We start from the raw sequence: 23346 nt of genomic DNA, 5'->3' as shown, positions 1-23346 counted from the left end.
ATATATTTTTTTTAAAATAAAAAAGGCAGGGAAAGCCTGGGGAGGGGATCAGCGGCATTAGTCCTCCCAGAATGATTTTAGGATCCCAGGATCTGGCCCAAAATGCTAACGTTATCAGCGCTATCCACCATTGCCGTAGACTCTACCCCATGTGCATAGATCTACTGCTCTCAACTGGTCACAGTTCTTACCTGAGTATGGGGCCTGAGGGGAGCTAGGGAAGCACCAGGTACCCATGACCTTTTCTCCATCCATGGTTATAGTCACCTTGTTTCCACAGCTCCTCTGGCATCAATCAGTGGCTCAGACTCTGGGACAAGACTTTGTGGGCAATCTAATGAAGTGGACCAAGGAGCCCAACCTCATCATGAAAGAAATTGGACTCCGTGGAATCAGTAACCTGGCACTGCATGAAAGTCAAGTAAAAGTGGGGGGGCCCAATGGGAATCAAATGTTAGTCTCTGGACCACTTAATTTATTTCCCTTGGGGTCTCTTAATTACTCAGAGCTTAGTAAATTTCCCAACCCCTCATCCTAGGGCAGTACAACATCCAGTTTATAGACTTACATAGCCTGGCCATCTGGCCTCCCAAACACCCTGAGCACCAGCCTTCCACTTCCTCTGCACATCCAGCCCCTAGATTCCCTACGTCTGTTTCTTTTAGGCACCACTTGTTTTCTCAAAACCCTATCCCTAAAGTGTTGCATGATGCCCAGGTGGAAAGTGATCTCTGCCTTCTTTCAAACAGTCAGAGTCTGTGAAGAACGTGTTTCCATCCTTGCGAGACTTCCTGAAGAGTGAGGCACGAGTGACAGTTCAGGCAGTGAAGGCCCTACGGAACATCGTTGTACATGGGTATGGAGAAGAGGTCAAGGTGATGTTCTGCAGCATCTCCAAGCATCTGCGTCCACTCATCAATGATGTATGGGCCTAAGTCCCTAGGATTAGTTGGGAACAGTATGGGCTGGGGCTGAAGGTGAACCCTGGAAGCTGAATTTAGGGCCCTGGGGCAGAGCTATGGGACTTGGTGGAAGGCTAAAATCACTGAGGGGCAGAAAAAAGGAGACTTGGCTACTTGAAGCAGTGCATTAGACAGGTGCAAAATTCATTCCCTATTCCATACAGATGTAGCACTCATCCACTTACTCTCTTACCACAACTTTCCTGAAGGAGCCACTGAAGGGGAAAATGTGACATACTGATGTAAAATTGGTTCTGACTCCAACGATCTTCTCCTGCAAACTTAAAGAGTGGGGGAAGAACTCATAACTTCTACCCTCCTTCCCAACAGCACAGGGACCCTAGAATGCTAGGAGCCTTGTTACAATACCCAAAGGATCAGAAATCTGAACTTCCCAGGCCAGTAACAGCCCACTCCATGTCTCAGCCTCTTTACAGATCAGAGCCATTTTGAGTTGAAGGGACTTCACATTTGAGTGTATGCTTACTTAACAGTATTCCTGTTCTGGGATCTATCAATTTTTAATATTTGAACCTTGGATTTCAATTATTTTTGTATCGGCCTCATAATCTCGAAGAGCCTGGACACTCACTCCATGATTCATCCATTTTTCAGTTACTTTTAAAACCCAACATGTATATTTGACTTGACAAAGCCTAAAAATAATCTTTACCCTTCATCCAAACAATATAAGAACCTTAGAAGCTTGATTACACCGCCCCCGTTTTATTAATTAATATTGTCTAGTAGTTTAGTTTCACATTCTTTTAAAATCCCCAAATGTGGTCTTTAACATAATCACCACCATTGGTGTTATGTTATACAGTCAATACTCATTTAGATTTTCCCATATGTTGCTTACACATTTCTTCATTTACCTTTCCTTCTTATAGCTCTCTCCTCCCTTCTAGAATCATTTTCTTCTTTTTTCTTTGTGGCTTCATCAGTGAGGGGCTGTTAATAGCAAATGTTTTCAGTCCGGGTCTGAAAATGTCTTTATTTTGTCTCACATTTGTCTTTAGTTTTTAACAGTTTAGGATGTGTTGGCATGAATTTCTTGAGATTTAGCCTGAATTTTTGGAAATCTCTATGTTTATGTCTTTTACCATACTTTAAAAGTGTGTAGCCATTATTTCTCCAAAACATTTTCGGCACATTCGTGTTCCTCTCCTTTTAGAAATCTGATGACAGAAATGTTGGACCTTTTCCTCTTGTCCCTCGGTCCCAAGATTCAGTTCATTTTCAATAATTTTTCTCTTTTTTGTTCAGATTGGAAAATTTTTATTGATCTGTCTTCAAGTTCACTGTGTCTTTCCTCTGACACCTGTGTTTTGCTAATTTGTATTTATCAGTTTAAATATTTCCCATTTTTCTTTATCTTGTCTTCTTCTTTGCTGAGGTTTATATTTCTGAATTGATTACAAGGTTATTCAGTGTTGTTTTTGGAGTATTTTCTATCATAACTCCTTGAAGGTTTACATCAGATAATTCCAACATTTGTTTCATCTTAACTGGTATCCGTTTCATCTTAACTGTTTCATCTCAATTGGCTTTTCCCATGTGAGTCAAGATTTTCTGGGCTCTTCATATACAGAGTGATTTTTTTTTAATCTTCACCTGAGGATAATTTTTCTATTGATTTTTTTTATAAAAGAGAGTGGAAGGGGGAGAGAGGAGAAAGAGAGAGAGAGAGAGAGAAACATGGATATGAGAAAGACACGTAGATTGGTTGCCTCCTGCTCCTGCAGAGGACCGAACCTGTAATGGAGGTACATGCCCTTGACCAGGAATTGATCCTGTGACCCTTTGGTCCACAGGCTGATGCTCTAATCATTGAGAAAAACTGGCCAGAGTGATTTTTGATCGTATCTTTATAAATATTAAGTTATGTGACTCTGAGTCTCATTGAAATCCTATGGAGGATGTTTATAGTTTTGCTTTAGAAGGCAACTGGCCTATTTAACTTCAGGCTGCAAGTTCTGACTAGCCTTCTGTGTGCACAGTGTGATTTCCATGTCAGTCTGAATTGCCAGCCATTGCCCCCTTGAATGTTCACTTTCCCTAGGTCCTCCCTCTCTGTGACCTCCCTGATTTTACAGTTCCCTGGGGTTCCCCGGCCACAAAGCTGAGGCTTTAGTTAGCCTGCAATGCCAGGGACTTCTGTGACTGTGCCTATGTTTGGGCCAAGTGGCATGAAGGCAGAGAGAGGAAATAAAGAAATGGGGGGTTGCCCATCCTCTTGGGGCCTCAGCTCCTTCAAAAGGAAAGTAAGGTTTCCCTCCCTCAGAGTGTTGCCTCCTATAGGTTCCCCCAGGTTTGTGTGGGGGCTGTGGCATGAGAGAACAGTAGGAGAAAAAGAACTGAGGGGTTTCCCCTCTCTTTGAGCAGTGTGAGTTCCCTTTCTGGCTCTTTGAGATTAACTAGACGACTTCTCTTGGAGCATTCTGTCAGCCTATGGTGTTTCCTTCCCAGTTTCTGGTTGCCTTCTGGGCAGGTTGGGGAGACCAATCGACAGGAAAAGCCAGGCCCCTAGGTCATAGAAACCAGTGATATCCCTCTACCCCATGGGCGCTGGAGTGTCAGCAGCCTCTTTATCTTTGGCCCTGGGAATTTCCCTTTCTTGAAATTGTAATTATTTAAATATTTCTTAGTATATTTTCTTTTGCATTTTAAGATGTCTATAATGGGAAGGTTCTCAGGTTATCTTCCATATTGCTGGAGTGGGAAGTCAAGATTTATTGTCTAACTGAAAAATAGTAAATGGCCATTATATACACAATGGCAACCTAGAAACTGAAAGGCAAGGGCTGTGAAATTTGGGTTCTAGGTGCTCCTTTAACATTGACCTAGTCATATACATTTACTTGGTTAAGACTCTGTAGTTTTCGCTCCCAGTCAAGATGGCAGCATCGGTAAACACTGTACTCCCCTTTTCCCATGACCACAACAACTAAACTTCCGAGCAACCATCATTGATACCTGCCTGAACTCTAGCTGAACAAAAGCCCTATAGCTAAGGATATACAGAAGAAGCCACATCAAGGCTAGTAGGAGGGGCAGAGGCCTGGAATGAGCTGGTCCCACACCCACATGTACTGGTTAAAATTGGGAGAGAGATCTCAGCTGTGAAGTCTCCCAGTGTGGAGTAGGAGTCCCAGCCCCACACCAGGCTCTCCAGTTCCAGTGCTGGCAAGAGAAGTCCCTAACTTCTGACTAAGAAAAACAGTAGAGATGGTGGCTCAGTGAGGCGGGGGTTAGGGGGTTGGCAGGTGGAGGGGGTGAGGCTCCTGGAATCCCAAGCATTCCTCTTAAAGGGCTTTTGCATGGAATTACTCGCTGATGGGTTTACTTGCTCTGATCTCCAGCCCTGGGGCAGTACCTCAAAGGATGCCAGAGGTAGAACTGACTTATCTGGCTTCAAGGAAAGGCTGGAAGGGCAGCTGTCTCCCAGAGGAAGTGCTAGCAGAAGCTACTGTTCCTTTGCTAAGCCCTCCCCATGCATGTATAGGCAAGCATCAAATCTGAGTCTCCACTAACCTCGATAACACTGTTCCATACAAAAAGCTTGTCTTGGCATATGCCAATATTCCTAGAAATATCTCAAAGGTTCACAAACCCCAAAAAAGCAGCATCTGGCCCTGGCATGCCTTGCCCCACTTCCCAAGCAGCTCCAAGCCTGGCACTAGCAGCATCTGGCCTCAGTTTGCATCTTAGCCTCTCCCCGGCACCTCCCAGTCCACCACAAGCGGCAAACTTTGTAACTAATACAAGGTGGCCCCAGGCAGGTCACAAGCCACAGATAACCTTCACCTGCACCTCTCAATAGGCCCCAGAACCAACACGCCCAGTAGTCAGATGCAGACTACACCAGAGCAGCACCCAACTCCATCCATAATGACACACTCAAAGGGCAGACTCACATGGTACCAGAGTCCTGCTAAAGCAAATTCTGCTCTGTAGGTTCACTCCTGCACAATAGCTCCTCCACTGGAGTCATGACCAGTCCTCACACCCAATCTGCCTGAAGGTCAATCTCTGCCATTGATGTGGCAACAGCAATCAAGGCTCAACTACAATAAGAAGGCACACAAACATACAGAAGGGACATACCTAGAGCACCCAGCTCAGGTGAACAGGGAGACTGTGTCACTGGGCCCCATAGGACACCTACTACATAAGACGACTCTACCAGAGTGAGGGATGTAGCAGCTCTCCCTAATACATAGAAATAAACACAAGGAGACAGCCAAAATAAGGAGACAAAGAATCATGTTCCAATGAAATAACAGAACAAAATTCCAGAAAAGTTACTAAATAAAATGGAGACAAGCAATCTACCAGATGCAGAATTCCAAACACAGGTTATTAGGATGCTAAATGGTCTCAGTGAGAACTTTAATGCAGAAGAAATCTAAAATCAAAGGTAGAGCCTGACCCCCATGACTCAGTGGTTGAGCATTGACCTATGAACTAGGAGGTCACAGTTCAATTACTGGTCAGGGCACATGCCCCATTTGTGAGCTCCATCCCCATTGGGGGACATTCAGGAGGCAGCCAATCACTGATTGTCTCTGACATTGATGTTTCTATCTTTCTCCCCCTCTTCCTTTCTCTCTGAAATCAATAAAAATATATTTTCAAAAACCATGAAGATAGAAAATATAAAAAAAGAACTATTTGGAAATGAACATACAATAACAAAGAAATACATTAGAGCCCTGACTGGTGTTGCTCAGTTGATTGGATGGTGTCCTGTACACCTAAAGGTTGTAGGTTCAATTCCTACTCAGGGCACATGCCCGGTTTGCAGGATTGATACCCGGTAGAGAGCATGCAGGAGGCAGCCAATCAATGCCTCGCTCTCACATGAATGCTTCTCTCTCCCTCTCCCTTCCTCTCTGTCTAAAAATAAATTTAAAAATCTTTGAAAAATAAAGAAATACATTAGAAGTAGTTAGCAGTAGATTGAATGAAGTAGTGGATCAAATCAGTGATTTCGCAGATAAGGGAGCAGACCACACCCCCTCAACACAGCAAAAAGAAAAAAGAATCCACAGAAAGTTGAGGATAGTTTAAGGGGCCTCTGTGATATCAAGTGTACCAACCTTTGTATCATTCAGGTACTAGAAGAAAGAGAGCAAAGAATTGAAAATCTATTTGAAAAAACCAGAAAACTTCCCTGACCTAGGAAGGAAACAGACATACAAGTCCTGAAAATGCAGAGAGGCCCAAATAAGATGAACCCAAAGAAGCCCACACCAAAATACATAATTAAAATGCAAAAGATTAAAAATGGAGAACCTTTAAAAAAAGAGAAGCATTGGTGAGAGAGAGAGAGAGAGAGAGAGAGAGAGAGAGAGAGAGAGAAGGGAGAGAGGGAAAAACCGTTTTGTTGTTCCCCTTCTTCATGGATTCATTGGTTGGTTCTTGTAGGTGCCCTGACTAGAGATCAATCCACAACCTTGCCATAGTCAGCAACACTCTATCCAACTGGGCTACCCAGTCAGGGCCAAAGAGAGAATCTCCATACTCTTTTCCACTCCCATGCACCAATCTACATTCCCACCAACAGTGCGTGAAAATTCTTTTTTCTCCATGCCAATAATTGTTACTTATTGATGATAGTCATTCTGACTGTGTGAGGTGATATTTCAGTGTGGTTTTAATTTGCATTTCCCTGATGATTAGTGACGAGCATTTTTTCATGTCTATTTTCCATCTGTATGCCCTCTTTGGAGAAGTGTTTAAATCAGTTTTCCCCCCTGGTGTTGAGCTGTATAAATTCTTTATAAATTTTGTATATTAACCCTTTATCAGAATATGTTAACCCATTGGCGAACATGTTCTCCTATTCAGTAGGTTGTCTTTTTAAAAAATATTTTCTTATTGATTTAAGAGTGGAAGCAAGAGGGAGAGAGAAATAGAAACATCAGTGATGAGAGAGTCATTGTTAAGCTGCCTCCTGCATGTCTACATGCCTGCAACCCACGCATGTGCCCTGAATGGGAATCGAACTATGACTACCTGGTTCATAGGTTGATGCTCAACCACTGAGCCATGCCGGCTGGACTGACTTTTCACTTTGTTGATGGTTTTCTTTGCTGTACAGAAACTTTTTAGATTGATGTAGTCACATTTGTTTATTTTTTCTTGATTCCTTTGTCCAAAGAGATATATCAGAAAGGAAAATATTGCTAAGAGAAGTGTCAGAGATTTTACTCTATTGTCATCTAGAAGTTTTATGGGTTTAAGTCTTTAGTCCATTTTCAGTTTATTCTTGTGTATGGTGTAAGAAGGTGGTCTAGTTTCTTTCTCTTTTTTTGCATGTGTCTGTCCAATTTTTTCAACACCATTTATTGAATGGACTGTCTTTACCCCATTGTATGTTCTTGCCTCCTTTGACCATATAGGCGAGGGTTTATTTCTGGACTCTCCATTTTGTTCTGTTGATTTTTTTTTTGGGGGGGGGGGGCGGGGAGGGGTTTTGCCAGTACCATGCTGTTTTGATTACTATGGCCTTTGATATCAGGTAACATGATACCTCCAACTTTGTATTTCTTTCTCAAGATTGTTATTGGCTATTTGGGGTCTTTTGTGGTTCTAGATAAATTTGTGGATTATTTGTTCTAGTTCTGGGAAATAAAACATTGATATTTTGATAGGAATTATATTAAATGTATAGATTGTTTTAGGTAGTATGGATATTTTGACTATGTTAATTTTTCCTATCCAGTATAATCTTCCATTTATTTGTATCTTCTTCAGTGTATTTCTTTAATGTCTTCCATAGTTTTCTGAGAATGGTTCTTCTATCTCCTTGGTTAAATTTATTCCTAGGTATTTTATTTTATATATATTTTTTTCATATATTCTATTGATTTTTTACAGAGAGGAAGGGAGAGAGATAGAGAGTTAGAAACATCGATGCGAGAGAAACATCGATCAGCTGCCTCCTGCACATCTCCTACTGGGGATGTGCCTGCAACCCTGGTACATGCCCTTGACGGGAATCGAACCTGGGACCCTTCAGTCCACAGGCCGACGCTCTATCCACTGAGCCAAACTGGTTTCGGCTATTTTATATCATTTTTGATGCAGTTGTAAATGAGATTGTTCTCTTAGGTTTACTTTCTGGTAGTTTATTATTGGTTTTTACAAATGCAACTGCAAAGGAAAAAAAGGAAAAAAATGCAATGGATTTCTGAATATTTATTTTGTATCCTGATACTTTACTGAATTAATTTATCAATTCTAGTAGTCTATTTTGTTGGAATCTTTAGTGTTCTCAATATACAGTATCATGTCATATGCAAATAATGACAGTTTTATTTCTTTCCAGTTTTGATGCCTTTTATTTCTTCTTCTTGTCTCATTGCAGAACTATGTTGCCTAAGAGTGGTGGAAATGGACATCTCTGTCTTGTTTCTGATCTTTTAGTTTTTCCCTGTTGAGTTTGATGTTAGTTGCATGTTTGTGATAGATGGCCTTTATTATGTTACGGTATGTTCTCTCTATTTCTTCTTTGCTGAGAGTTTTTTTAAAATCATAATTTTGATGTGTCTTGGCGTGGTTCTCTTTGGGATTATCTTGTAGAGGACTCTCTGCACTTCCTGGACATGTGTGTCTTTTTCCTTCATAAAGTTAGGAAAGTTTTCCATCATTATTTCTTCAAATAGGTTTTTAATCCCTTGCTTGCTTTCTGGTCCTTGTGGTGCCCCCGATAATGCAGACATTGGTATACTTGATGTTGTCCCAGAGGCCCCTTATGGCATTATCATTTTTTAAAATTCTCTTTTAGCCCTGGCTCGTTCACTGAGTGTTTAGAGCATAGGCCCATGGACAGAAGGGTCACAGGGTCAATTCTGGTCAAAGGTTCAATACCTGGCCCTGGTTGGGGAGTGTGCGGGACGCAACCAATCCATGTGTCTCTCTCACATCAATGTTTCTCTCCCTCTGTCTCTCCCAGTCCCTTCCAACTCTCTCTAAAAATTACTAGATAAAATATCCTCGGATGAAGATTAACAACAAGAAGAATTCTCTCTCTCTCTTTTTTTTTCACTGCTCTGATTTGCTATTCTATGCTACCTTATCTTCCAAATTGCAAATTCAATCCTTTGCTTCATTTAGTCTATAGTTGGTTCCTTCTAGTGTATTCTGTATTTTTCACTGGTTCTTTTTTATAGTTTCTGTGTTCTATTACTATCTTTTCTTGTTTTCACTGAGTTCATCCGTTCTTCCATACGTTTATGGAGCATCCTTTTAACCATTGTTTTGAACTCTGTATTTAGTAGATTGCTTGCCTTAATTGTTTTTAGTTCCTTTCCTGGGGATTTGTCTCTTATTATATTTGGGGCGTGTTTCCTTGTATTCTCACGTTGGGTACCTCTCTGTATTTGCTTTATTGTATTAGGTAGATCTGCTATGTCTCCCCATCTTGGTATTTATTTCGTAGGTGTCCTGCGGGGCTTGGTAGTGCTGTCTCCCTGATCACTAGAGCAAGGTATTCTGGGAGTGTGTTATGTGAGCCCTCTTGTTGTAGTAGGGTCTTTTTGAAAAAGAATGTTTATTTATTTTTAGAGAGAAAAGAAGGGAGAAAGAGAGAGAGAAACATCAGTATGAGAGCAACATTGATCAGCTGCCTTCTGCACTCTCCCTTAATAGGGATAGAGCCCACAATCTGGGCATGTGGCCTGACCAAGAATTGAACTGGCAATCTTTCAGTGCACAGGAAGACAACCAACCTACTGAAGCACACTAGCCAGGGCTGTAGTTGACCCTTATTGATGTTGGTGCATCCATGGGTGGGGTTTACCTTCAGGCTGGCTGAATATGAGGATTGACCCTGATCTCACTGTATGAGCTGCTGGGCAGGGACTAACCCCATGAAGTAGAATTCACCCCACCAGGGTCTGGTATCTGCCAAAATCTTCCTTTCAATGTGCCACTTGTGGGGCTAATTGCGTTGTGCTCTAATGTGGTCTGAAGCCTGCCACCAGGTCCTGAGGCCTCTTGGGAGGGACTCTGGTGCTGGTGAATATCAGATGCTGCCTGTGACTGGCCCTGGGCTACCTGTCAGGAGCTACAAAAGATCCACATTTTGTGGAAGCCTCTGCAAGACAGGGGTGCATATGGGAGGAGCCAAAGTGCATGCCAAGGCCAGGCTCCACTAGCACCAAACCCATGGGAGGGGTCAGCAGAAGTCCCAAGGCACTCCAAGATATGCCTTTCCTGCTGGCTTCCTGTTAGACCAAATCACTGGAATTGCCTCTGGCAATATGCAAATTGAAGTAGGTTCTCATGTTAGGGCCAGTGGTATTCACCAGGTTGATACATATACAAACCTGAAGCCAGTACTACTTCTGAGGCCGTTCAGCAAATGTCTCATTGTACACCAGGCCCAGCTGCCAGCTGCCACCTGCATTGGGCCTACAGACATTTGTGGTGGGGTGGGTTTTTAAGGGAGTCATCAGGGTGAGGCCAGCAGAGTTTATAGGGCTAAAACAGACCAATATTTGGTCATGTGGATAGAGAGCTTTGCACAGCAATGGTGGCTCCAGTCAGCATGTGAGGGGGAAAATGACCCTCACCCTAAAGCCACAGAACTCAGTATCTGACATCCCGTTTGTCTGCCTACACATCCTAAAGATCCCTCCAAGAAAGTCTGCACTGCCAGCTCAGGCTGGCTGGTGGGAGCTTGGCAGGGCAGGGAAACAGGTATTTGGGAGAGAGTACTAATACATTCCACCAGGCTGATGCCCTGTGGAGGGGAATGCTCAACCCAAGAAATACGGCATCTGTGGACTGTGGTGGGAGAGGGATTCAACACAAGGACCTTGCTGGCTGTCCCTTTAGCTCTCTCCCTGAAGCCACACAACCCAGTCTCTCCCTGTATGACTCCAGTCTGCCCTGAGCCACCTTCCCTGTGCTGGAGTCCATGGCGAGAGGCTGCAAAGAACATTTTCTGCACTGACTTTTTAAGGGGGCTCCTGGGATTCCAGCAGACTCCCTTCTCTCCCTAATAGATGGAATCTCTGATGACTTTCACAGCCAGGAATTAGGTGGGTTTCTCTTCCTTTTGTGGTGCTCCAGGCTGAGGAGCCTGTGTTGCGTTGAGCCCGTTGCTCCTGACAGAGGACTTCGTAGGTGAAATATCTCTCCAGATTCTCTACTGCTGCACATGTGGGGCCACCTCTTTTTGAGCCTCAGTCCATCCTACCAGTCTCCATGTGGCTGCTTCTGTAAATCCTTGGTCATAAGACTTCTGTTCAGCTGGACTTCAATTGGTTACTTAGGTTGATTGTTCTAAAATTTAGTTGTACTTCTGGTTTGATCCTGGGAGGAGGTGAGTGTAACTTCCACCTACTCCACCACTGTATTGGATCCTGTTGGGTTTTTTTTTAATTAAAATACTAACATTGAATCATCCCTCTGTATAGCCATTATGTGCTTTGTGCAAAATATAATTCAACTTGTTAAAATATCTGTTTTCCATATCCTACAAATTGAGGAACTGTCTTGTCCCATCATGTCTGCTATTTAGTAAGTGCCTAGCTCATAATAGGTGCTTAAAAAATATTTGTACAGTTAATATATACTATACTCTTGAAAGTGTATAAAGTTTAGCTGTTTGTGATCCTTGCTAATTAACACAAGCTAATATAGATTTAAACAATTACAGCATAACCGGGACAATTAAATTTTTTTTAAATTTGGCATTCTTGAGCTAAATCCCCAGAAGAGAATAAAGTGATAGGTTGTAGATATGATCCAGAGCAGAACTGAAATTATAATCTTAGTTTCCCTAGCACAGTGCCATAACCCTAGGAGGCTTATTAGCTCTAGGGGGCTAAGAGATTTACTCAGCTACACAAATCATGTTGCCTTTCCAGTATGTAAAAGCAGCATCCTTTGGACATGAAAAATGAAATGTGGGTGTATGAAAGCCAAGCCAGGCAGGGTCAGAGGGAAACCATAGCTTCCTCATTCTCCGTTTTGCTCTTCATGGCAGGAGAGGGACCAGGTGAGGATCACAGCCACCTCTGCCTTTGGGCACATGCTACATCGAGTCAACAAATTCAGGCCTGGATATGCCATCAAGAAACATCTGTACAGTTTTTTAGTCCCGCTGCTGCTTAGCTTAGAGAACGACAACACAGAGGTGGTCAAGGTATGGGTGATCTCTGTCCTGCCAAACTCAGCCTGATACAACCCCTGTCTGCTAGAGCACAGCCCCTTCCCTTTAGTCCTCTTTCATGAGCCTGGTCTGGGATCTACATTCACTCTACACCAGTGGTTCTCAACCTTCTGGCCATTTAAATACAGTTCCTCATGTTGTGACCCAACCATAAAATTATTTTCGTTGCTGCTACATAACTGTAATGTTGCTACTGTTATGAATCGTAATATAAATATCTGATATGAAGGATGGTCTTCGGCGACTCCTGTGAAAGGGTCGTTCGACAGCCAAAGGGGTCACGACCCACAGGTTGAGAACCGCTGCTCTACACCTCTTTGGTATCATCTTCTGGGCTGAATCTGAGCACTTTTACCCTCTACTGGGTGCCATCAGTCTTAGACAGATATGGTACTCCTCCCTGAAGTTATTTACATCTTTTCACACGATCAAGGCCCCTGATCCCAGCAACTAATCCCAACCAAACCCCTTGTGGGCTAGTTTCATGGTCAGGCCTGGCTCTCTAGAATTATAGGAGTGAGACTTAGGATTTCCTTGTCTCCATCCCATAGGCCTGTGGAGCAGCCCTGACTGAGTGGACTAAGGTGATTGGCTGGTCGTCCTTCACACAGATGTTTCAGCATACCACCCTCAGTGATCACATGCAGGTGTTGGAAGAAACATGCAACCATTTGGTGAGTGAGAGTCTCTGAGGAAGCCGGTTGCAATATGCATGCTATGGACTCACTGGCAGGCTTGGTGGGCAAAGAGGAGAAGGCTGACAGAAGATGTATTCTTTCCTTTCCTTGATTCTCATTCTTTCTCATCAGCAAACTCTGAGAACCCACATTTGGGATGCCAGTCCCTGGATCTCCATATTTGATCCTCTTAGCATCCCAAACTGCCTCAGAGGCTAGGGACATCATGCAAGGTGAATAGATGCCAATGGGATAGAAGCCTTCTGGTTAGAGGAAGAAGTATAGACAGGATTCCTCAGGGCTTGAGATCACCAATCATGGTGGTAACGGTCTGTAGCTTCAGTGACTTCAGTGAAGTCAAGAACAGGCCATAGAGCAGGAATCCTTGTTGAAAAGTAAACATTTAAGGGCTACGCAAGTAGGTTAGGAACTAAATGATTAATTCTAATATTATGAATTTGAATGTTTTACATAGATAGAGCACTTTACCCTGTACACTTTAACATCCATTATCCCATTGGAGCCACTGGTAGGTTCGGCAGGTTTTATTTCAACACTTCAGATGAAAAAGCTGAGGCCAGTGTCAGGACCAGTATTCAAACATGCGTCTCCTGGCTCTACATCAGTTGTTGTCTCCCTTATCATGTTGGTTCCTAGGGGCAAAATTCTCTTTTTGAACTTCCTGCTGAGTCTGCACTGTTGCTGGGGTGGGGGTGTCTGAGTGTCTAGGTTCACATCGTTTAAGCGGACTGAAGACAGAAAATGCTGCTGCTTGTGGACAAGGTGAGAGGGCCAAGGCTGCAAGACGGTCTTCAGTAGAGTTCCCAGCAGCCCCCCTCTCCTTGTCAGCATTACACCTCTTTGACTTCACAGGTGAATACATGCAAAAGACAATTAGTGGGGGAGTTACTGTTTCAGAGCTTCAGCTTCCTGAAGAGCTCCGAGTCCTTCCTACGGACAGCTGCACTCCATTTCATAGGTAAGGGGTCCCTCCTGTCAATTCCTCCCTTCTCTCCAGCAGGAAAGCCCTCCTTGACCTTTCACTAAAGGGCTAAGCCAGAACCATGGCATGAAGAAGTTGGTTACATCCTTTCCTAGCTCTGACCTGATTTGAGATATGCTGTCAGAATCCAAAATTTGTGTTAGAAAAGCCTGGGGAGGAGTAGTAAGCTATCTGCCTTTGTCCTGGCTCTGTGTGCATCTACACACTTTGTCAGCATGCTGCTTTGTGAGGAAGAGAAATGTATGCATTTGGAAGGAAAAAACTGTTGCTTCAACTGGAACCCCATGGATTTCTCAAAATATTTTTTGTTTTAAACTATAACTGTATGTGTTTATGTTAGAAAGCATAAAATATTCAGACTGGCTGAAAGAAGACAATGAGTAATGCCAGAACTTACATCATTTGGATTTAACCACTACTAACACCATAGAATTATTTTTCTTAAAAATATGCTACACACACACACACATACACACACACACATGCACATGCACACACACACATATATATAGCACTTTAAAAAATATATGTTTTTAATTGATTTTAGAGAGAGAAGAAGGGAGAGAGAGAATCATTGATTGGCTGCCCCCTGCATTCCCCCTACTGGATATTGAGCCCACAAGCCAGGTAGGTGCCTTGACTGGGAATTGAACCATAATATCTTGGGTCCTTGACCGATGCTCAATCACTGACCCACTGGAGCAGAACTATAGAACTTCCATTTATTTGATTATTTTAAATATTTTTATTGATTTTTTACAGAGAGGAAGGGAGAGGGATAGAGATTTAGAAAAAAAATGAGAGAGAAACATTGATCAGCTGCCTCCTGCACACTCCCTACTGGGGATGTGCCCACAACCAAGGTACATGCCCTTGACCAGAATGGAACCTGGGAGCAAAAAGTTAGGGCAAACTTTTTAAAAGTAAACTTTGGTACATAGCTCTATCACAAATACATGCATTACATACTCATCAACATTTTATTTAATGACTACATGATATTAATTTTATTGTATAGATGGATTTATGAAACCAGTCCTTATTTTTGAATATTGAGACTGTGTTATCTTTTGTTTTTATAGACAGGGACATAGTGGTTAAATCTCTGCATGTCATCATGATTATTTTTTTAAGATACATTGCTTAAAAGTAGAGTTCCTGACTCTTCCCATTTGCAACATCATGGATGGAACTGGAGAGCATTATGCTAAGTAAAATAAGCCAGTCAGTGAAGGAAAAACAGCACATGATCTCACTCATTCATGGATAATAGAGACCATTATAAACTTTTGAACAATAATAGATACAGAGGCAGAGCTGCCTCAAACAGATTGTCAAACTGCATTGGGAAGGCCGGGGAGGGTTGGGGGGCAGGAGGTAGGGGGGTAAGAGATCAACTAAAGGACTTGTATGCATGCATATAAGCATAACCAATGGACATAAGACACTGGGGAATAGGGGAGGCTAGGGGACTGTCTAGGGCGGGGGGATAAAATGGACACATATGTAATACCCTTTGTAATACTTGAAGCAATAAAAAAGAAGAAAAAAAAAGAAAAAACAAAACAAAACAAACACACACACACACACACACACACACAAGTAGAGTTTCTGGACCCAAAGGGTATGCAGAATTTTAAGGATTTGGAACTGCCCTCTAAAAAGTTAGATTCATTTTCTCTTGTCACCAGTATGTATATGAGTATCCATTTCGCCAAACATTTGGCAACACTAGGTAATAAGTTTTTAAAATCATTACCAATTTGCTAGGTGAAAACAAAGAAGCTTGTTGTTTTGGTTATTATTATTTTTTTTTAATCAACAGCTAGGTTATGTATTTTGTCCTGTTTATTGCCCATCCATATTTTATTTTTGCAAATTATTGCCTAGTGCCCCCTGTCCATCCTTCTGTTGGAGTAGGAGCCCCATGAAGTTTAACATCCTTGGTGCAGGCTCCACTTATCAGCTGGGTCACAGCTGCTCTGAGGGCTGTTCTTTCACTAGGTCACTGACATGTAGCCAGCAAGGCATCTCTTACATACATTCCTTGCTAAAATCATTTTATAAATTTCCTTGTTCACTACCGAGCCTGGGGAAAGGGATGGCCCAAAGGCTAAGGAATTCTGGATAGACTTTACATCTGTTCTGTCTTTAGCATTAATAGCTAAGAAGATAAACCTGCATTCCATACATGAGGATGATGTGCAGCTGTTACGAAATGGTGAGTCTGGGCCTCGCACCTGGGTTCTGGGTTACATAAGGGGATGGGGCAAGATAGAAATTAGGAAGGGGCAATTCCTGATGTACATATGCCATTATTTTAAAAGTTTACTCTTACCAGTATGAATGTTATATCTAAAAGTTTAAGTGAAGAGAAGTAAGAGAAAGATAAGATTATTTGTCATCATACCAGTTAGATAAAAGCTCTGCTAACAACACGTTCTTGTCACTGCTCCTCTGTCCTGTGCTCTGGGCTGACCCTGCAGAGGTGTGTAAGGCAGACATGGTTCCTTTTCCCCCGAAGAACATGCAGTTTTGTGTTCTTTTTTACTGCCTTAAAATATTTTAAAATTAATTTATACTTATAGAGCCCTTGATATATTAATATTTAAGTTATTTCAATTTTTTTGCTATTCAAACAATGCTACCATGAACATTCTTATATATGCCTCCTTATATGCAAGTGTAATTCTTACTCCAGACTAGGTACTAAAAAGTAGACTTTTATTATGCATGTTGAACTTAACCGAGTTTAAAGTACAACATTTTAATCTTTCCTACTATGTTGACATGAATTTCAATCACCGCCTTTCCCAATTACAGACTTTTATTAACCAATATTTTAGTTCCTTTTGTAAAATCATAATTTATATGCTATGATTATTGTTATTGTATACAAACTATAGATTTACAAAGTGTTATATGCTCACCATTCCTTTTTATATCTCTGACCATCCCTCAGGGGTCATTTTTCTCCATCCTTTTAGAAGTTTCTTTAGTACTGGTATCTTTTTCAAAAATCCTCACTGGAAGATATGTTTATTGCCTTGAGAAGGGAGAGTAGGAGAGAGAGAAAGAGAGAGAGAGAGAGAGAGAGAGAGAGAGAGAGAGAGAGAGAGAGAGAGAGATCCATCGGTTGCCTCCTGTACGTGCCCTATAGGGGATGGAACCTGCAACCTTTTGGTGTAGGGAATGACACTCCAACCAACTGAGCCACCTGGCCAGGGCTAGTGCTGGTATCTTTTTTTTGCACACTTTTTATTAATATTTTTATTGATTAAGTTATTGCATTTTAGTGCTGGTATCTTGATAATATACTGTCTTAGATTTTGTTTGTAAGAATTTCTTCTTACCCTCATCCTTGCAAGATAGCTTTACTAGTTTTAAAATTCTACACCAACAATTAATTTCTCTCAGCATTTTGAAGACATTGTGCTATTATTTCCTGGCTTTCTTTGTTGCTAACTAGAAGCCTACTATTCTAGTTTTTTTTTCCATTGTAGGTAATCTCTCCTTTTCCTGTGGCTGTTTTAAGATTTTTTAAAATGTTATTTAAAAATATAGAGAATCTATCTAATAAAGAGGAAATATGCTAATTGACCCTTATTCCAGCACAAATATGGCAGTGTCCACAGCCAATAAGGAGGGAATATGCTAATTGACTGCCCCGCCCTCAAAGATGGCCGCACCCACAGTCACAAGATGGCGGTGCCCAGTCCCCTCAGCCCCCCCCAGGGCGGCAGGTACGCAGCAAGGCCGAGCCTGCCCCCAGTGGGCACAGCTGCTCCACTTGCCTGCTTCCGGAGACTCCCACTCCACTAAGCCCCTCAGCTGCCCAGGTCCAGCCTGAGACTAAGAATTAGGGCTAGCCGATGCTTATGCTGCCGGCAGGGGCAGCAGCAGAGGTGTGATGGGGTGTTGCCTGCCCCTGATTGCTGGGTCACCTCCCACACCTGAGGGCTCCTGGACTGTGAGAGGAGCCTCATCCAGTGCATGAATTTTCTTTCACTGGGCCTCTAGTAATATAGTAACCAGGTTCCCATACTCCAATTTCAGCAAGTAGCAATTCATGGTCACCTTTTCTTTTTTAAAAGATATGTGGTTTGCTGTTGTTGTTGTTTTTTATTTCAGAAAGAGGAATAGAGAGGGAGAGAGAGAGAGGGAGAGGGAGATAGAAACATCAATGATGAGAATTATCAATCGGCTGCCTCCTGCACGCCCCCTACTGAGGATTGAGCTCACAACCAGGCATGTGGCCTGACCAGGAATCGAACAGTAACCCCCTGGTTCATGAGTCTATGCTGAACTACTGAGCCATGTTGGCCAGGTCTCCATTATTTTTAATCTTACCAAAGTCCTAAAAAAGAGGTAGGAATGGAAGTTGGTAGTGTGGAGAAAGAGGAGCTGCTATTCCCAATGTCCATCAGAAGAGAAAGTTTTACCTCACCTTTCAAAACCCTTTGCTCCCTTCAGTCCCTGAAGAGCCACACCTATGTTTTATATAGGATGTACTTCTGCTGACTCCCTGCCATTGTTCTCTAGTAATTACATTTGTTAATTATTGAAAACCTACTGTATACTATGTCCTATTCTAAGCATGAGATACTGCAGTGAACAAAATTGATAACCTATCCTTCATGCAGTTTACATTCTAGTCGGGAAGGGAGGAATACCCCCTCAACAAATACGTAGATGTTAGATAAGCACTGTGGAGGTCACTATCTCCATAAGGCAAGGGGTAAGAAGGGCCGGAGTGGGGTCCGGGGTACCCCTCCGCTATGGGACATTTAAGAAGACAGCCGGAGGAAATGAGGGAGTGAACCCTATGACTCTTTGAGGGATAAGCACTTGGCATGTTCAAGGAAGAACAAGAAGAGCAATGTGATGGCATGGAGTGAGCAAAAGGACGGGCAGGAGGTGATGAGATCAGAGAACAGCAGTGGGGCCATGTTGATGCGGCCTTTAGCCATGGTAAAGATTTAGGGTTTTACTTGAGTGTAGGGTGCAGCATGGAACACAGTTCTTAACTCTGCTAATGGACACTGGGAAGAGTTTAGGTTGCTTGTGATCAATGGTGAGTGGTATAATTCATTCCAGGACCAAATGGAAAGGATTTTTGAATTACTTATTCTTCACTATTTTTCATACCACAGTTTCCTTCCTTGATGTAGAGGCAAGATGAAGAGAATGTTTGCTTTTCTAGCTCCTGTTTCTATGTCTCAGCCCTTTTGTAGTTGAGAGTGTTATGTGTTTGTCTGAAAGTCCTGGCATGAATGCCACAGGCTTGCTGTTCTGGTGTTGCAGATGCCTATCCTCAGGGGCTTTGCCCTCTACTTTGAGCCCAGTTAAAGTTTCCTGGTGCCTGCTGTGAGGTAATATTTGAGGGATGCTGTTTGTGAGGTAGTGGTGGAATCGTGTCTAAGAGGAAATACCTAGCAGACAACTGGAGAGAGACAAGTCCTTGTCTTTACAGCTCTTTGTCCAGAGAGTAAAATGGTAAATGACTTCTAAGGGTACTTTCTTCCACAAAGTCTGCATTACTCAGACCACTGTCACATACTAGATCTCTTGATAATGAGCCATGTGAACTTGGGGTGCCTCAGTTTCTCCATTGGCATCATGAGGATAATAGTGCTGATCTTGAACATTGTTTTGAAGATTGAACACAAAACATGGGAAGCACTGAGCTTTGCTGGGCACATAGATGTCCCACAAAACATCCGTGTTGAACTGACTCAGGCTTCTAGGCCAGGGGAGGGGTGGTAGTGGGAGGGCAGGTAGGGAGTATCTTTGTAGGTAAGGGACTGTATTTGTTGCTTCCCAGAGAGAAACCATGCTACTGCTAGCACATTATCCATCAGCTGGTAGCATCTGCCCTCTGAGGGCTTGACCCTGGCTTTATTTCTGGCTCTGACATTTTGTATGCTGGCTGCCTTCTCTTACGTTTTACAGTTGAGGTTTCTACTAAATAGTAGACACCTATTCCAGCTACCATAGTTCAATTTCAGGGAAAGTATATCCAGAATGGAAATGTTGGACTCCTATGTCTATCATTGAATTCCCCTTGCCTTCCTCTTCCCACCCAGCCTCCTAGAAAGATGCCCAAATACCTAGATAGGAGGACATTTTTCCAAAGGAAAATACTTGTCGTGTTTCCCTCCAAGTCCTGCGTGGTTCAGGGTTCGGGTCTGGAAAAGGAGCCGCACAACAAATGAAATAGAAAAGACAAGAGATAATTTGGGAATATTGGGGGCCAGGCGAGCAAGTCCAACTCAAGGAGAAGGACTTCCACTGTGCTCAGGTCTCACCAAGCTTTTTATAGTGAGAGGTAAACAAGGTAGTGGTTACCATAGTTACACAGTTCTTGTGAGTTTCACTTGTTTTGACCATGGTTACACTTCCTGCACTTCCTCAGCCCCTTAGCTTCCCAGATAAGATCTAGAGAGTGTTATAAGGTCAAGCCTAATTATGCTAAGAGGACTGTGCCCTCTAAGCTGGGAATTGTTTGTGACTTTACCCACAGGTCAGTCTGAGGCTTAACCCTATATCAGCTTCCCACAAATACTTCTAATTACACTTCCACCCATGTCTAGTGCTGAGCAAACCTGTGGTTGAGAAGTGGTTCTTTAAAGGATTGTATATTTTTCTATATAGTGCAAGCCCAACTCTCTTTTTTTCTATTCTAAATGAGATCAACGTGAAGCTGTAGACTTTGATGGCCTGGTTGGCTTTTAGATTTGTTGAGCCCACATTCTTCCTGTCCCTTTTCTCCTTTGCAATACTAGTAAGTAATTTCCTGTCTCCATCCCTCTGTTCCCACTCAACTCTGAACTATGCACCCCTATTCCTTAACTGGACCACTTTGTCAGCTCCTGACATGCGGTTCCTCTCTCTACACTACTCTCCATGCAGCAGCCAGGATCTCCTTGAAACATGTACACTGGATCATGGCACGCCTTTGCTTAAACCCCTTCAGTGGCTCTCCACTGCTCTTTGGGTCAAAGTTTGGTCCCTTACCCTGGGTCACAGGCCCTGAAAAGTATGTCTTCTGACTTCTCTCTACCCTTAGCCTACATCATGTCCCCCTCACTAGAAGGGGCAGCTCACACTGGCTATTTTCTGCAGGATGACGCGATCCCTGACTCCACTGGGACATTTTCTGCCCTTGATCTTCATGGGACTGCCTTGGAGGCTGGCTCCCATTCTTTGCATCCCAGCTCAAATGTCACCTTCTCAGAGAGGCATTCCCTGACTGGCCTATCTAAAGGGGTCCTTCCCAGTTAGGTGTTCTCATCATACTGTTAAATTTCCTTCTTTGCACTTAATTTATGTTTACTTTTTTTTCTCCACTAGAATATTAAGTTCTATTTTTAAAAATATCTCTTTGTATTGATTTCAGAGAGGAAGGGGAAGGGAGAGGGAGAGAGAGATAGAAACATCAATGATGAGAATCATTGATCGGCTGCCTCCTGCATGCCCCACACTGGGGATTGAACCTGAAACCCGGGTAGGTGCCCTGACCAGGAATCGAACCGTGACCTCCAGATTCATAAGTTGATGCTAAACTACTGAGCTATACCGGCTGGGCTAGAATGTTCTTGACTGTGGGGAATCTGTCTTTCTTATTCACTACTATATCTCTAGGAAGTTGCATATGCCACTTTCCCTTACACCCACTTGGTCAGAACTTAGTTATATGACCGCACCTAGCTGCAAGGGAGGATGGGATATATAGTCTTTGTTTATAGCACAGTGCATGATGATAGTACTGTAAATCTCAATTAAGAGTTGTTGATCATTGTTTATAACAGTGAAAAATTGCAAGCAGCCTTATTGTTTACTAATAAGGTGTTCATCAAAGAAATTATGATAGAATCATGTGATTGGATATTAAGTTATATGGGGAAATATTTTATGGGGAGAAAAATGTTAATCCTATTTTTGTAAAACAAAGTGTCTATGTTAGATATTAAAGAAATACTGCAAGGACAGGTATGAAAATATATATATTTTGCTGGGTTGAGTGCTTTTTCTTCCTTTCCTTTTTAAAAAACAATTTGTATTTAAACATTTTCTATAATCAAACAATAGCACTTTTACAATGACAAAAAAGTATTCTAAATGAAGTCATAATGTGACATGTGGGGTGGAAAACAATGGAGTTTGGGTAAACAGTTTTTGGAGATTGCGAATCTGAGTTGACTTCCTTTCTGGTTTCAGCTCTAGAAAGTATGAGGAATGATCCTGTGGAATCTATCCAGATTCTGGTGACTACTCTTCTTCAAAATATTGAGGAATATGTTAATCCCGAGGACAGCTCCACTTCCATTATAAGTACTCGCTTCTTCGGATTATGTGCCAGGAAAGCCCAAAAAAGAAAGAGGCACCTATTTAAGACTGTCAGACGGGAAGGAGATAATGATACTGATCGGCCCAGGAATTGGCTCCTAGGCCCTCTAAATTTACTGTGCAGCTGGTGCAAGGGAGGGTAAAAAATACTCCCCTTCTAGTAGGCAACTTAGAAAAGTCAACACAGTCACAAGCACCAGAGTCTGAAAGTCCCCCTGAGGAAACTGAATTGAATCCGAAACAAGTTGCTCCTGAGCCACTGTGAACATTTAGAGCCGGTGGCTGAAGCCTTTTCCAGTTGTTTATTCAGAGTCAGTGCTGGACTCTGCCGTGGTCTCTCCCACTTTTTCTCCAACTGGATGGGCAACTTTGGTTTAACCCCAAATAGGTAGTTTTGATCTTAGAAGAGATAGTATAGTCCTTGTTCTTTATCTCCCCTAGGGTACTGTGAGCTATCAGTATATACATTTGTAAATAAACGTTATTTTTTCATCCTAAACAAAATGGCTTCCATCCTAGTTTGGGGGTTAGGGGGTAAACCTGAGTGGCAGCAACAGCTCTGGAAGCAGTTCCTTCTACCTTCAGGTAAAGTTTCAAATGGCAAAAGGGAGGAGCAGGGTGGTAGAATCACAGGGCACCTAGTTTTCAGTCTTTCCCCCACCTCTGTACAGGTTGCAGGAAATTCACATGTTTGACACATTTCCACGGGTGTATTCAGATTTCAGGTTAAAGCATAAAAGGCGTGCTTCGGGTTACATACAGTGGAGCAGCAATAACTCTAACTCTCACTCAAAAAGCACATCAAAAAGCTTTTAGGAGGGGAGTTAATGATTACTGAGTTATGTATCAATAATAGTTGCTTAGCACTTTTTATTGAATTCATTTGGCACTTGAAATACATTCAATCAGTCAAGGGTCCACTGTGTTAATATTTGCACCCTCAGAACCTACTCATGATAAATGACTGAAAAATAATGATTTAATGATCTCAAATATTTCTACAAGGTGATAAGAAGACAATCCTATTTACTAGAAGTGGTAGGGAGGCTTTTGAAATTGTTGATTGCTGTTGCATGATAGGTTGGCATTTCCTAATTCTAAACTTGAAGTTTTAATAAATTTCTACTAGGTGGACAAAGTCATGTGGGCCATGGCTCACGG

General features: G+C 42.4%; 1 protein-coding gene across 1 annotated transcript; it reads left to right on the top strand.

The window, feature by feature from the left end:
* The first annotated feature begins 388 nt into the window (after window positions 1-388).
* LOC308514841 (maestro heat-like repeat-containing protein family member 7) lies at window positions 389-22681 on the top strand. Its single transcript, XM_081085177.1, has 6 exons — window positions 389-923; window positions 11971-12129; window positions 12708-12830; window positions 13707-13812; window positions 15992-16057; window positions 22057-22681. Exons 1-6 carry the CDS (start codon window positions 879-881, stop codon window positions 22326-22328), a joined length of 771 nt encoding a protein of 256 aa, XP_080941303.1. The 5' UTR covers window positions 389-878; the 3' UTR covers window positions 22329-22681.
* The last annotated feature ends 665 nt before the right edge of the window (window positions 22682-23346 follow it).

The sequence above is a fragment of the Myotis nattereri genome (genome assembly GCF_964212035.1).
Source record: "Myotis nattereri genome assembly, chromosome: 2".
Classification (NCBI taxonomy): Eukaryota; Metazoa; Chordata; class Mammalia; order Chiroptera; family Vespertilionidae; genus Myotis; species Myotis nattereri.
This window is presented reverse-complemented; position numbering and strand designations above follow the sequence as displayed.